The 17,286-nt window shown below is 33.1% G+C and overlaps 1 protein-coding gene across 8 annotated transcripts in view; it reads right to left on the bottom strand.

Annotated features, from left to right (window-relative positions):
• Positions 1 to 7,125: 7,125 nt before the first annotated feature.
• LOC145693422 (uncharacterized) overlaps positions 7,126 to 17,286 on the bottom strand; it is a 129,776-nt gene continuing 119,615 nt past the window's right edge. For all 8 annotated transcript variants that reach the window (XM_081769400.1, XM_081769398.1, XM_081769399.1 and 5 more), the window contains 2 exons: positions 12,569 to 12,703; positions 7,126 to 9,590 (listed from right to left, as the gene is read on the bottom strand). In XM_081769400.1, the coding sequence (XP_081625526.1) occupies positions 9,463 to 9,590; positions 12,569 to 12,703 (263 nt within the window). In that variant the 3' untranslated portion in view covers positions 7,126 to 9,462. The remainder of the gene's footprint in view (positions 9,591 to 12,568; positions 12,704 to 17,286) is intronic.

Raw genomic sequence — 17,286 nt, forward strand, 5'->3', positions numbered from 1 at the left:
ACAATTTGGATACTTCTCTTTATAAAATTAAAGTTTTACATTATTTAAAGAAAAGGCATGTTGCCTTACATAGCGGAGCTCAGTTTTATAACAGACAACACTCTCGCTACATAAAATGGTCTACATAGCGACCGCGAAGTGTGGGGAAGAAGATGGTCGTAACTTTCTTCTCCAAATCTGGCCATGTTGCAACTGTTCCACTTGAAGAACAAAGGACTGTTGCTGCTCAGTGGTACACCACTGTTTGTCTAACAAAAGTGTTCCAGAAGCTTCGGGAACGGCGTCCAAGAACTGGATTGCGTGGGATCCTGCTTCATCATGACAACGCGTCCGCACACAACATCACAATTCAGCTTTTAGAATCTACGGAGGTCAAACTTGACTCATCCGCCGTATAGCCCTGACCTGGCACCGTGTGATTTTTTTTCTGTTCCCCAGGATCAAAGATCGCATGCGTGGGAAGAGATTTTGCAGCCCTGAAAAAGCTGTAGTGGCTTACGAATGAACTTTCAACACTTGAAGAAAAAGACTGGCAAGACTGCTTCCAAAAGTGGTTTTCGAGGATGCAAAAGTGTATACAGTGTAATGGTGAATACTTTGAGAAAATGTGTTAAATTGATTTTAAATATGTAAGTTATTTCATATCTCAAAACTTTCGTAGTAACCCTCGTATTGGTGGTTTAACAATTAAATTACATGTTCTAGAACTAAGAAATTGAGACTGCAACATCAACTTTGCATTTTTCGAGCGTGAGTCTAATAATTTGAACACGTCTGTAAATCAGCTTATTTCACTTGAGTTATAGTGATTATTAAACATAAAGAGATACCTGTATATGCCGCCAAATTCATTTTAAAATACTTCTCGAATGAACATGTGTTTCCTTAACTATTTTTCGAAACAAACAAATCGTCTTAAATATCTTTTTAGTACTTTTCAATTTTTCAATCAATATCCATCGGTATAGAAGTGGATAACCTGTTCCAACACTGTATCATTGGAACCATGACTTTTTGCTGTGTGATGTCTCCCGAATCTTTTCCTGTATACATCACGTACGGTATCATAATTTCTAACTTCCACGTGCGATTATCTACAGATTTTGTTGCAAGTTCACGTTGCTGCTGCAGTTGTGCTACGTATTCTCAATTTTCAATACCACTTGAAAATCTTTTATTACTCGAAAGTCAGTGGCTATAAAAGGTTATGAGCTGAGATTTTGAGACAAATGATGTTATAGAATGAAGCCATACTTCAATTCATACTTTAAAATTCTGCACAGAACCACTATTGAAATGTTATATATATATATATATTGACCCCTATACACAATTTCTAGGATTCTAAAAACGAAAGTTAGAACGAGGCAACATTTACTCATATCAGCTCACTTGGTGAACACTAATGAGAAAAGATTTGCTCATTGATTCGAAATATTGTATTGGAGAAATTATACCAAATGGAGATGAGAAAATGTTAACTTCTATTAGTTATCAATATGAAATAGTGTAGCCATTTTAAACGTTTTCAGATGCCATCGCTTCACAGTTGAGGCTCTTTGATTTGGTCACTCCCAACTAAAAATCTGGGCACAGTTCCCCCAATTTTCCATGCTTCGAAAAAATTATATTCCATTGTTATCAATGATTTGGCATTTCCAATTCCGTTGAACTCTTTGGAGGAAGTGGCTTTTCAATATACCTTGCTGATGCATTCGATATCGACTCTGACCACCCTACATTCTTCCCATCAGTGGTCACTGTCTGCCTATGAATATTTTTCAGTCTTAATAAGCGCGTAACCAATTTACGTAAGTTTGAAAAAAAATTGAGTTTCGCTCCTTTCGCTTCGGCATCGATATGAACAACACTAGCATATGAACGGAACTTCATATCTTATTCACATATTTTTCCACAAATATGGCTCTTTCTTGCTACGACTAGCAAAATAGAGGTCGCTTTATGAGGTCGTACATAATTTAGTTGAGCGGCGATGTTCCATTTATCAGTTAAGGGATCGAAATCTCTGTGTTTACACACTTTTCACACGATTATTTTAATCTATCAGGTTGTCTAAAGATATATTAGTACAGCCTTAAAGGTCAATATTCAGGATGCATTTATTGTCATTGGAGAATAACACTATGAAACCATAGGCTGAAATAGTGATGTCGTCATTTCCTTTCCGTTACCGTGGTGATCGTGATGTTTTTTTCTATACAAATGCGTGAAGCGAATGGTGTATTTTAAAGACTAGTACAAACAAGGACAATGGCTGTAAATTTATTTACAATTATAAAATGTTTTAACGACTAATAAAGTTGGTGAGAAAGGATACAGATTTAGAATATGGAAATACATTAGAAACTAAGAATAAAATCAAGAAAATTCATAAAGAAAGACTAATATTTAAGTAACTTATTTCTAAAAGTGACACATCTCTAAGTGATAAGGTAGAAATGAAATAATTAATGTAAACGTCATTATCACGTAATCCACCTTAAGAAGCAATTATACACAATATAAACTCCCTAATGTGCAGATTGACAAACTGTCAGCACAAGGAAAACTTTAAAAATATATGATTAAAAAAAAAGAAAGAAAAAGTATTTTTAGAACAATGTTAATTCTATTGGAACATTTACTTTTCTCATGCCCACTCTTGACAATGGAAGTGTACAATATTAATATCTACAATATTACAAAAGGAAGGGGAAAGAACCAAGCCTTTGAACATTTTCAATCTGGACCATCAGTGAATACGGGTCAGATCTTTTCTTATATTCCCTACTAACTTTTTTTTTTTTTTTTTTTAAAAAAAAGTGCTATAACAAAACATCCGATTATGACTGGTTCAGCATATATTCTCAACAGCATTAATCATGTTCACGTATGCAATATTATGATACTTATATTAATGAATCAAAAATTTTCCAGAATTATTTAAGGGTAATATCTGATTATGAACAAGATGAGTACATTTGTTTTCTCTTTTTCTTTTTCTATATCTGTTTTTTAGTTTCATTGATTAGAAAATTTTTAAAAAGTAACAAAAATATTTCATTTACTCTAATGTTTGCAATTCCGAAATATTTCATCACTACTTTTGCTCTGCCTTTAGGTATTTTAGGTATTCACGCTACTTGTTGTTTAGAAAATAAAATGGCGATCACCATGGCAACGAAGAGGATGTGACGTCACATTATTTCAGTCTATTGTGTCATTTTGTTCGATGACTTATCATTTTCCCGGAAACACCATAATTACGTCGCTAAAGAACTTTCGTGGCTTCTGCTATAAAAAAAGTGCACATGGTTTTCACACGAAAACAAAAGATAGTCTGATGGTGCTACGTTCCGGTTAAACAGTGGATGCATTAAAATCTCCCAGCCGAATTTTCTCAATTATTGACGGTTCGTTACGGCGTATGCGGTTTGGCGTTGTCGTGTTACATGACACCCTTTCTGCTGATCAGTTCCGGGCGTTTCTTTCGAATTGTTAGGTGCACTGACACTAACTGTCGACAATATAGGTCCGAGTCTATCGTTCTGCCCGGTGGCAGCAGCTTGTGATGCACGATACTCTTCCGATTCCACTAAATAAACAGCGTAATCTTCCTGGGTACCAATGAACGCTTTGCACCCAATCGGAGTTTCTCCTCACTTTGATTACAATCTTATCAGCACAGTGCTGTCCTAGTTTTCACTTTTAATTACTAGTGATCAAATGCTGAAGAAATAGCTAAGTTTGTTACATTTCGATAGATTCGCAGATGGACATTCGATCGAGTAAATGTTTTTGAGTCAAATCCACCCGAAGTCAAGCTTCTTTTTGTGATCAACATTCTCCAAATGGTTTAACACTTTTGGCGACGGGTGTTTAGATCATTGGCAATGCCATGATTCTTAAATGCCGATCTTTCTTGACTTTATCCACTTTTCTCTGTGATTGTTCACCCATTGTTATGAACATCTTGGACATCGAGATTTTCAGAACAAAAGCGACTTAACCATTTTTGGGTGTTGCTTTTGATAGCATATCTTGCCCATAAACAGCACAAATTTCCTCACGACCCTGCACAGCATTTGCGCTTTTATCGAAATAAGCTTGTAAAATGTAGCGAAGTTACGTGGAAAATAACCTTACCTTCAAAGCGCAATATTTCACGTCTGACTACAAGAATTCCAGCACTTACTGCATATCTCCTAGCTTCCATTATCAGCTGTCAAATCATTAAATCTGACTGGCTGCGACTCATATATATCCTGAGATTTGCGGAAAAGGGTCAATACTTTCTAGACCACCTGATGTAAGTCTCATGCAAAAATACACAATAAAAATTTATATTTCGTTTTACGAAGAATTTATTTGTTATTTTTTTTTATTTGTTTACAGATATAAATCAGCTGCTTTTTTGTGTACAAAATTGACTTACAGAATTTTATATAATATACATATTTTTAAATAGCACCATAGCAAAAATTCTGAAAATATAAGGTTTTAAAAGAATATACACATATTATTTTAAGAAACATGGCTATCTCTTGCTATGACTAGCAAAATAACACTTCATGATTTCTTACAGAATTTCGTTATTTAAATGTTCCTTTCAACAGGTGAAATAATACTGCAGAACTATTGGATGTAAATTTGAATTTTTAAAAATACAGGTTTAATCTTAAGAAAAAGAGTGGTTGATCTACCAAACAATAAAAATACTCGTTTCGGATACGAAATTAAATAAGTGTAGGAAATAACTAGCTATGAACAAATGGTGATACAAATGGCAAAAAATATATTCTGGAATATGTATGATTAAAAAAAAAAAAAAAAAAAAGCTTTTTTTTGCTCCAATTATCATACGCACATTTTTATAGTTTCAAATAAAAATGAAAGGTAAGGGGAAAAAAGAAGGAATGTCACAAAATTACATTTTTGAGAAAACGGCATTTTAATATTGGAAATCACGTACAAAGAATAGGGTTATTAAATCTTTCGTCCCTTTTTACATGGATATTTCTACATCTACGCGTGCATGGCTTATACAATCAAATAGTACCAAGAGTCACCAACAGATAGGACAAAACACCCGGTAAAACACATGCATGGACATTCCTTGTTTTTTCCCCTTACCCTTCAAATATAAACTGTAAAGAGAAAAAAAAAATGTCCTATGATGCTGAAAATTAAAATACTGCATCACTAGCAGATGTAATCTTGTTAAATTAAGACACCCACCATCTACCAAAAAGGGTCGTATTCTCACATCCATACAGAGGGCATTTTAGAGTTTAGAACTGAAATAATGCAGATTCACATTTATTGGGATCTCACAGAAACTTACAAGATTATACTGTATGTCTGTCCGTTGTTACTCCACATGATAACTTTTGAACAAAAGCAAAATTTTTAAAATTGTTTTTCCGCAATACATAGTTATAGCGATTACCTCGGTCGAGTTCGTTAATAGAGTCAATCCGTTTACATCTCCACGGCTAACACTGACTTTAATCGTGACAATCTATATCTCATACCCCCCATACATGAATAATGTAAGTTTTGCGTGATCCTTTTCCTGAGTTTATTTAATTTAATTTAAATTCCGCTTGTGAATAAAAGTATATTACTCTTTAAAAGGGAAGGGCGGGAGGCAGCATTATTTAAACAAGACTTCACATGGTCAAACAATATGCACAGTTCTTGTACAGTGACGTCATCACGATTTGAGATTTGAAGTTTCAACTAGAGGATAAAACTTCTGTTACAATACATATAATTCAGGGCAAGAATAAAGAGGTCATTCAATTGAGAAATTTTTACACCTGTGGTCTTCGCAATAACTACAAAAATATACATCATGTTATAAGTATTTAATTTTAAAGTTTTTTTCCTTTCTTTCTTTTTTTCGTTTGTTTGTTTGTTTCTATTTCATGTGAGTAGGTTATGCACTTCATTCAAGCTGGACCTTGTGAGTCAGCAGAAGAATTAAGTCTATCTACTAGTGTATAGCGATGCCACCGTGACGTGCTTGTACTGAGATAGATATGACTTTATCTTATATAGCACATGGATTCCTTTTTAACGGAATTTAAACTCATTTATTACATAACTCATTTTTTAATATTACCTATATTTTCTGAAGTCACGTTTGAATAACTTCAAAACTTCATTTAAAGATTAATTTATTTATATAGAATTGTGAAATGAACAAGTTTCTTAACTATTTTTTTACATCTCTCTCACACACACGTTTTCAAATCATATTTTGCAATCCGATGTGCGAACAGACTCCATAAGAAGAGTAAGTAATGCATTATTTTTTACTGTGATTACACAATCTTTATATACTTTATTACCATTCCCTTCAATAAAATAAAACCTCAAATTGCCCATGCTAAATATTATAGCTAACTTATATTAAATAAGAATCTATAATAAGCGCAATGTTTATACATACGTACATATTATACATTCACACAACAGTTTCACGGAATTTCATCTAACAATTTCCAATGAACATAAATCGAGAAGTGCTCATTTTTAGAGAAACAATAAATGTACAGCAGGGTACATACATCTAAAGCAAACATATTTGATAACCACAACTGATCACACAAAACAATGATGATTTCATCAGAACTGTTGAAAATTGGAAATTGACCTATTCCTTTTGTTCTATGTGCGCAACTCACGTTCAACACAATTAAAGATGTCGCTAGATTTTAGTGTATTAACATATGTATTGTTTCCATACATATACTCTTGCCAGTAAACGGAATGAAATGATCGATTTAGCTTTCTTAGACGTAGAAAAAGAATTTAATTTTCTATAGATTAATGAAAACCTAAGGTTAAATTTTCTGAACTTAACTGGCAGAACGATTGATGTGAATTAGTTATGCACTTTTTCCTAATGAGTGAACAATTCATTTCACTGAACTTCAGCATTGTGCATATCTAAAAATTGTACAGAAAGTTACTCATATATCAAAGGTTCACACGTGAATCTCTTAACTCTATATTTGCTATAAATTTCAATTAAAATTTGACACGTAGATTCGCAGTTTTCTTCCATATCGAGTATTTTTTTTTTAAACTTACAATTGAATCATGTGTGGGAAAAGGAGAATATTCTAAAAAATGAAAGGAAAATAATTGAAACACCTAATTTCTGCATAATTAAATATCCCCGATTTTGGTATTTTTGGGAAACAGAAAGTCCTTAACATACACTACAAAAGTTCAATACAAATATTTTTGTATAAGCAACAATCTGGTATGCGGCTTTGTTTTTCTTTTTCCAAAAATAAGGTATTGTGGAATGTTCTTTTCCAGTCCTGATTCAATTACTGACTTTGTGCACTTTGTATGTATTTCTACTATTTAATTTCAGCCTCAAAATTTTATGATCATCCATTATTCTAAACATATTTACATATCTGTAGTACAATACTGTGCTTCACAACGAATCAGGCAACTAGAAAAGTGTCCATGCTAAATATTACGCATTTTTATTTTATTTTATTTATTTATTGTTTTTCATAAGAGACAGAATGCACTGATATATTTTTCCAGCTTTCTGCGGGAAATATGAAGATCAAAATTTATCGGAAAGTTTACTCTTATCAAGACGATAAAATCAGAACACATCAATATGATTGAAACCTAGTTTTAAAACAAAGGCTGTAACAGACTGTTTAGATATTTATAGTACTGTCAGTGAAAACAAATCTACATCGGATTGATTTACTATGTTATTTCTAAAAACGAGCACGGTCTAAAAATGTAAACTGTAATCTAGTCTTTAGTAAACAATTCAACTGAATGTATGATATTATATATGAAATACATGAACCGAACAGAACATTACAGAAACCTCCATATTATTATTATTATTATTATTATTATTATTATTATTATTATTATTATTATTATTATTATTATTACTTTACATCCAATTTTCAGCTACATAAATATACAGAAAGGAAAAAAGACGAATGAACTGTATCATGACTTGGATAATTATTTAAGTATAATTCATATTTGTATACAGTTTTTTTCTAAACAAAAATTAATAACCTTTATTTTATTAAAAAAGAAACTTTTATTTGTATGCAACTTGTTGCGAAATTACAAATGTCGAAAAATATAACATTACACTAATCTGTTATTTAGAACTGATCTATCAAATCAAAAAAACTGATGTCATGGTGTTCCACATTACATGTCTGTTTCAATTATTCGTTAATTTTTAATTAACGACAATGACTTACTGCATCAACGAATAAATGCAAAATATAGGCAATATAATAAAGAACAGTTCTAATACTCATTACCAACTGTTTTTTTTAAAAAAAACAGTTCTTACAAAAAAAGAAAAAAGCACGGCAAAAATATTTAGATGGTTTTCAATTCAAGTCAAAGACATTTCCCGATGGATAGCGTACTGATTTATATGTTGTTTCTATTTTTTAAATAAGTTCACTGCCTTCAGCTGAGCCATGAGATGTTGGTCGAGTGGGCACCATGCGTTTTTTTTTTTTTGTTTGTTTGTTTTTTTTTGTTTAACGTAATAAACAAATACCAATGGCTATCATTACGACATTACCTGAGTTCAGGCACCATTTCAACACCGAGAGAAATGGGGTAGTTCCAATACAATAAAACTTTCTGATTGGATGAAGAATTTCAGAATAGTATCAACCACTCACAAAAATCGCCAGGGCGCTCAGAAATTGTGCAATCCTCAAAATGGCCAGTGTGACTGAAGCAACACTTCACAGTTCAAAGTGTTCCATGTCAAAACTAAGAGTGAGGTATAATTTACACTTGAACTTCCACCCTTTTAATATTTATATTATATGTTGAAACATTTTCATTCCCTCTCATGGAGAAGTAATGTATCAACTCTTACTGCGTTGTAACAGCAAAAGTCATTCTCGCTCCGCTAACGTACGAAGCATAGCCAACAAATGCCCATGGCTACTAAAAGCTCGAAGCAGTTTACAAGGTAACACATAAATTAGCACGTTATCTATGTAGAGATCTCTTTCTTTGAATTCAAAACCATCTGAATACTTCTGCCCCACCCTGTATTTATTCTAATTATATTTCCACCCATAGCACAGAAATATGTACTAGTTTCCTAATAAACCTTCAGTTTTAAACCGAATCTTTATTGTATAACTTTAAACAATCACTGGAATGACACATTTTCTTCCCAGTGTCATCACATTATTTTCATTATTTTACAATAAGTTTACTCTATAGACGATACAAATAAATATCTCATGAGATCCATCACTTGTTATGTATATACAATGTTTTTGTAATTTGTACACTTACTTAAGCTTCTTTTCTTTGCATTTTTCAAAATAAACGGCAAATATTTATATAATTATTATATACAATAATTAAATATTTCTATATACAACGGTATACACTAACAAACAAATGGTTAATCTATTTAAACATAGATATTCTACGCAAAATTAACAAATCGCGCAGTAACATCTGAACAGTTTCTTTAGTTTGAGGGTAAAAATCAGGTCCTTCATCTCTTCCTATATCAGGGTCCTCAGATTCAAGAGCTGAAATAAACAAAAAGATATAGAAATACCACAGAAAAAAATGTATGTCAAGATGCAATGAAAGCCTGTATTTATTGAAAACACATTATTTTCATATACACGTATTTCCGTGACCATGACAAGCTGAAGGGGTGATAGTTCTCATTAAAAGAAAGAAAAAAACGTATTAATGAATTAGATCTAATGTTGCTTTCCTTAAGAACTAAAAGCTTTCAAAGACTTTTTTTTTTAATTAAAAAAAAAAAAAAAAAAAAAAAAAAAAAAAAAAAAAACTGGAACCGAGTATATAAAACTAGTAGCCCTAGAGCTAAGATGGATTGAACATGATGTAATATTCCGAAGCCTCCTGAAAATAACTGACCATGTTTTTTTTTTTTTTTTTTTTTTCACTTCTACGTTCGAAACTGCACTGAATATTTGTACATTGAATAGGACAAATTATTTATGTAATGTGACTGATGAAATACTCCACGATTTATTACTGAAACAGTCTTGGAGTAAAATATGTGAATCATTAAAATTTTTTTAACAGTTGCTATCATTTGACTGAAGGATGTTCTTTAATAGCTCGTAGCAATTAACTTCAATTTTCCTAACTCGTATTATGCTTGAAATTTTACATAATTCTCTCTAATCTTTAAAATGTTTGAAACAGCACATTGCTCTAAGTGTATTGTTCCTTGGTAGCTAACTGATCCATGCATGTTCATTTTTACTCGACTTTGGTTTACGGAAATTCCAACGATTCCTTTCTTACGCCTTTTGTGGAAATCCTTTGCGCCACCTACTAAATTTCTTTAAATGTACATTTTTGGATAGAGCAGATAACAAGTCTTAAGATGAAACTTCCCGTCTTGGCTTCGCGACTAGTAGTTTTGGAGATATTCAGCCAGCTCCAAAGTTATTTTTTTCAATTCTAGCAAGCTTCTAGCTCTTAAAGGAATCTACATTTGACCATTATGTACAATGACTTCTTTTGTTTAGTTTGATGAGAGATACCTACCTTTCTTACTTCTACTGATGAAAGCTACTTACTTCTACTTAAAATACCACTTAAGCATTCATATTCTGTAGTACACATTTGGAATGAAACCATGGAATTCCCATGTCGCACAATGGGAATCCGTAAAGTCCCGTTTAAATTTCGTGGGACATACTTCGCACTTGACACTTGCTGATATTTCGATTTCTAAAAAGGAGGAAATACACAATTTTGTACAGTAACAAAGAGATGGGTAATTCTGTATAATATAGAATACGAATAAAATTCCCTATTACATTCAGGATTCCAGCCATTGCCTCTTAAAATATGCCATGGAAATATTGGGATAGTATCTCAAGTCAGGAGACAGATGAAAGAACGCGGCTTTATTAACCCTTTCAGTACAAATGCTGTGCCATTACAGTTGAATATCGTTAAAGCGAATTCGATCGAGCGCGAAGTACATTCGTTATAAATGATTCCCAAATATACTTTTTCAAAGATATTCTGTTTTGGACGTTTCCTTTTTATAAATGCATATTTAAAGCCAATTCTGAAATTAAGCATGTACCGAGAAACACGAATGAAGGAAGTAATTATGATCGTATTAAGGATATCATTTAAATTCAAGTTTTGAAATATATTTATGGAGACGGTTTTACTGTTTTTTTTTTTTTTTTGTTTTTTTTTAATGTGGGTTTTACAAAACAAACAAACAAACAAAAAAGTATGGGGAAAATTCCAACAACCCTGGTAACCATATAGATTGAACATCGTACAGTATACTCATGACAAGACTCATACAATCTATTCCGTTGTATAAAATAATTTGTGTTGTTTCCTTACCATAAAGTGTTTTGGTGTTTTGTATTTGGGAAAAATATGAACATTAATTAGGGCAATGGGATAGATTCTGCACTATTTTTTTCTTTTTAACAAATTCCACTGTCCTTAGATTAAATTAAAAAAAAAAAAAAAAAAAAGCAGAAGTTTTATATCACGTGTTTCAGAAAAGCAACCAAAGTAATATTCTGTGTTCGAACAAGTTACGTAGGAATATAAGAAAGCCAAGGGACTGCATCTCCTCAGCCAAAACAAAATTATTGTGTCAACAACTGAAGTTAATTAAGCATACTTCCATTATCACAGAATTACAAGGATCAGGTAATGATCGACATTTTTAAGAAGTCATTATGATCGCGTGAAGAAATATTCTTAATTTACTCCACATAATAATAATAATAATAATAATAATAATAATAATAATAAAATAAAAAATATAAACATAAATCTGGTGGTCAGGACAAAAGTAAATCTCTTCCTTTTTTAAGGAAACGCGAATTAACACATGAAAACTTCATTAAATCAAGCACCATCAATCATGATACACTTCATGTACATTCCAACTCGCAGCAGTTCAGGCCAAAATAAAATCTTTGCTTGTTCAGTTCCATACAAATTCGCTTGGTCATGTGGTAATAACACAAATAACACGCTGAAATAAATCAATAAGCCTGTAAGAATTCCTTAGAGAAACTGAATCTCGCCACTTCAGAACAAGCTAGCCGGCACTATTATAAAGTTCAAGATTTATAGATTTATAGAAAAATTTGATTTATCTGAAATGACTCAATATCAAATTAATTCATGAAGATTCGTGAAAAATAAATGATTGGTGATAGCAATGAAAAAGGCTGCACTTATGCTAAGATAAGATTTTAAAAAAAAAAGTACGAACATTGTTCCTTTAAAACACTTTTTTTATAAACCTATATTCCAATACACTCTATCTACGGTTGCGAGTAGAATTTTTGAACAGAATAATATAGGTGTTCATTTCTGTAACGTAACTGTGCAACTGCACATTTTCCAAAACTTATTAAATGTTCTATTTATGACGCTGGAGACTATATCACTGCATTAACTTCGTTTGTGTGTGTTGAACCTGTGGATTCCATAGTTAAGTTAATTATCAAAGAGAAATTTGTTTACTTACCAGCTATCTGTGCTTCAATGCAAGTTAACCGTGATTCCACTTGCTGTTGAACATGCTCGATGTGATCAAGCAGCGCCAGACGACATTCTACAGGATCAATTGGAGCTTCAGGTTGAGGAGCACGAGGTGGCTCAGCTATAAGAATTGAGAGTATATCAGTTTTATGCCTTACATACAAACACAGAAAATGTAACTACCACACGAAAGAAAAAAAAAATCTAAATGATGGTATCATGTTTGCTATCAGAAACGAAATTTAAGAGATGAGTTATCACGATAACCTTAGAATTACAGTCCAGAATGTATAAAATAGTATTATGAATTCACACGCGACACTCATAACTGTAGTATCCCATTTGAAATTAGACTGCCGTATAGTAGAATCTTCAGTACACCAGAATGTATCCACGTAGTTCCGGCTCAATTTTCAACAAAGACACACTCTTCGGTGCAGAATCGGCATCGTGACGCAACTGAAGAGCTTCTTTAACTAACAAAGATTTCAGTCTAACAAGCCAGAAACAATTGAAGACCTCGGTGCAAGAACGGGACAATTTCAATTTTACATTTGGTTCAGGATTGAAACAAAACATTACTACAAATCAATTTATTGTACTTTAGTTTTCAAATTTTTTGCAAAGGAAGAGAATTTTACCCCTACAATAGCGCCTTTCTTTACAAAATGTTTGGAGGCTAGTGTACCAAAAATTTATATTTGACAATGTTTCGTTTCAATTCTGAGCCAAATGTAAAATTGAAACTATACCTTCTTGCACCGAGGTCTTCAACTGCTAACCACATATTACCAACAAAAAGTTTGGCTGGACAGGGCTCTTTTTGGACTGCACTTCTGTAATTCAAGAAGTACGCTCATGTAATAACCGTAGACTGTTCTGGTACACAATCTGGAGAAGAATATTTTTACGAAGAAAAACAAGATGGATTTGAGTTTCGCATCCCTTTCAGTATTGAGGCTATATAAGACGTGGGTCTACAGCTTAACGTACGATCTGAATCACATGACTCCCGCCGGGAATTGAGCCCGGGTCTCTCGCGTCGAAGATGAGTACATTAACTATGTCAACAGGGAGGGAACTCAAGAAGAAAAATATTGAGTTAAAAGCCCATGTTAGAAGTTAAAAGACAATGTTTGAAATAGAATAGAAAAATCATTTTTATTATGATAGACTCAGTTATGGAATAAAGCTATATGAAAAGACATTTTTAGAAGAGTTTTATTTGATGCACACGCTACTATTAGTTCGTATTCTCTGTTTAAGAATAATCTGATTTACTTTCAAGAAGGTAAATGCCCTGGATAGACGGATCAGAAATAAAGACGCTTTAGTGACATAGATGTAGTGAAATCTATGGTTTAGAAGATATCGCATTTATCTGTTTTTGTGAATAGGTAAAGACCGAAAACAATTAGACTTATTTTGAAAAAATGAAATGAAATCTTATGTTTTACCCCCCACGCTTATGCCGGTTAGGGTAAAGGAGAAGGTGACGATGAGAAATGAATGAAATGGTGGAATGAAGAAAGTGGGAGGAAACTGGAGAACCCCGAGAAAACCACGCACACGGTGTTTGTACATCACAAAGCTCGCTTGGCGCGATCTGGGATCGAACCAAGAACCCTATGTACCAGAGGTTAACGCTCTACCACTAAGCCATCGCGGCCCAGACTTATTTTGAGCAGCTGTAACGGTACAAAGATCCAAAGATCGTGTCACCCTTCCTTATCGGTAGTATACAAAGAGCACACAAGTTAAAAGATCTGCTAGTCAAAGACACCAATGGACAAATCCTTTCAACAAGTCAAAATTTTGAAGTTCGAGAATTTCGGCCCAAGTCTTGAAAATCTTTCGAATGAATGAGTGAATGATTGGGATTGAATAGAGACGTCAGCAGCGTGGCTATTTGCCCCTGTCACGATGAACAGCACTGCTCAATCACAGACTGCCGGAAACAGAAGTTAAAAATAAACAGATGAAATAAAACGAAAAACTACTGCAAAATAAAACTCACGAGATAAAGAATAAATAGAAAAGAGGTTTAAATATAAAACTGTAACAATAAATAGTAACTATAAAGCAATAAAAGGTAAAAATACAACAACCAGGAGTAAAGAAATAACAATAAGTAATAACAAAAATAAAAGAGAACAATAACAAGAAATAATATAAAAACAGTAAAAAGTAGCTAAAATATCAGAAACCGGAAGACTAAAAAAGCTCAGAGAGCGTGAGTAATCTGATAGGCGTGAATAAACGAGAGGACCCGCTCAACAGTATCTATATAATTCCCCAAGGTACGAGCAAGTGGCAGTCCGTGGCGCTCGCTGTGGTCTAAGTATTAAGGCCTTCGACAAGAATGTGCCGAATACTTAGTGGGACAATACACTCTTCAAAATACGGATGGCGTAATCCACGCAGCAAATGACTACGCGTCAGATGAGGGTGTGCGATACGCAGACACGCCAGAAGCACTTCATCGCGACAAGAGCGAGAGGATATCCGCCAATCATTAAGGTGAAAATCTTTAGATATTCCACAGATTGACTTGTCATGCAATTGGTCCAAAAACTAAGAAGGCAAACAATTTTCTGAAATTTTGGGGCGCATCTTGATCAGGGGCAAAGAAACAGACTACTATTTGGCGTCACTGTGAATCAGTGGGGAAACAACTGATCTTAACACTATCATCCAAAAGTGGTCGAGGTAGCTGTAAGCTACGGAATTCTAGAGAAACAAGAATAGTTTATCAAACCACACACGACATCAAGTCGCGACTTGATGCGACTAAAATGCAGATGAAGTAGAGTGTATAAACCGGATAATAGGATGACGCAGTTGTAAATAGGTCTCTCAACCTCTCTCGACCAGTCTTGTTACAGTAATTTTGGTTAAAGGATTCGATACTTTTAGAATACCCTTCACATGCTCCCATGAGCGTCTGACATCATCTTGTGCATCACACATTTTCATACAGACAATCTTCGGACATACAATATAGTATTTCAACATATCACTTCGTGACAGTTATGATGTCAGTTCCCGTCACCGGCACATGAGGCAGCGTATCATAAACTGAACCAAAGAAAGGTCCAGTACCGACATTCGCGATAACGTCCGCGAAAAACGATGATAATCATACCTTGTTTTGATGTCGACTCTTTCGTAAAGAACATAAGAAGAAGTTATTCCCATGTGTACTGTTCAGAGTTTAGAATGACAATCCTCGAATGCAGAATTGGGTTACACGTTTAAAATAAGTATTATTTCTACATATAATTTAAAATGTACTCCGGTTAGACCCTTATGTAACATCAACCAGAAATAAAATTAGATTCGTATATTTGATCATTTCTGAAATACAATTTAAAGTAATTAATCACATATTGTCCTTTTTTTTTTTCAGGTAGATAAAAGAAGAAGCAGGACGATGTACAGCGATTCCGATTCATCAATTCAGGTAAGTATGTTAAGGTATTCCAGACAGGTGCGTACTTCCTTAATAGACAGTTTTCAGTAGAGATTAGCTAACAGATTAGACGTGCTTGATAACTCTGATAAAACAGTACTGAGTATAGCAAGAATACGTATTTCGCATCTGCATATTGATTCATTTTAAGTAGTGTATTTTCCTTTTATTTATAGATTCCCAACATGATTTCACTCCATTCAGGACATTCCAAATATTTTACAAATAGCATCGTAATTGCCTTCACAACGATCTATTAGACGAATACTGCGACGCGCAGGCACTTAAATACCAATTATAATTATACCGTTATCTCCAAAATTACTAGTTGCAATTGCAACCGAATATAATTTTAGTAATATTAATATCGTATTGAAGATTCAATTTTGATATAGAGGAGAAGGAATATCAACCACGGTAAATTGAACGTATGCATAATAATATGCAATTGTGATGTTCATCGAGCTATCCACATGAAAAATGGACAGTAGAGTAAATATGTTAATACTCATTTATTACTAAACCAGTTATCAATCACGTAACACTGTGCTACCTTCTCGATTAAACATACACTACCTGCAGTATTCAGAAAAGACATAAAATTACGAAAATGTAAAATCATTTTACTAAGAATTTAGATGGTCAAGACATTTGTTTGTAGTGGCATTGTGTTATGGGAACAACATATCTTCCCATCGTTATCTTATTATGCCAACCTTCAAAATGGCTAGTTGAAATTTACTAAAATCAGTTTTACCTTTTTTTTTCATACTTATTTTGCTATTTTAAAACTACCAGGTTCTAAGTTAGCTTCAGTGAAATTTTTGTGAATAATTAATTTGTTTTCCTTCGCTTTGAGATTCACAAAAGTCCTCTCTGCATATATTTAATGTTTTAAGACGTCATGAATAAAAATTGACTTTTCAATTGGCATTAAAATTTCCATTCAACATCTGACAATCGAAAATTTAAATTTATAAAATAAAATTTTCTTCTTCATTTCTGCAATGATCACTTTGTGTTCATTAACTAAATCGCTGAAAACAAAGCAAATGAAAACGTTTAAAACAAATTATTAAACAGAGAACGAAAATGAAACAAGTAATGTAACGTACTAGTAAGAAGAGGATGAAGTAGAGTGCCTAAACCGAATAATGAGTGACGCAGTGAAACTTACAAACTAAATAAAACGTTACACTTAGGAAAAGTTAGACATATGGCAATGTGGTAAC

The sequence above is a fragment of the Thermobia domestica genome, chromosome 8 (assembly GCF_964235325.1).
Source record: "Thermobia domestica chromosome 8, izTheDome1.hap1.1, whole genome shotgun sequence".
In the NCBI taxonomy this organism is placed as follows: Eukaryota; Metazoa; Arthropoda; class Insecta; order Zygentoma; family Lepismatidae; genus Thermobia; species Thermobia domestica.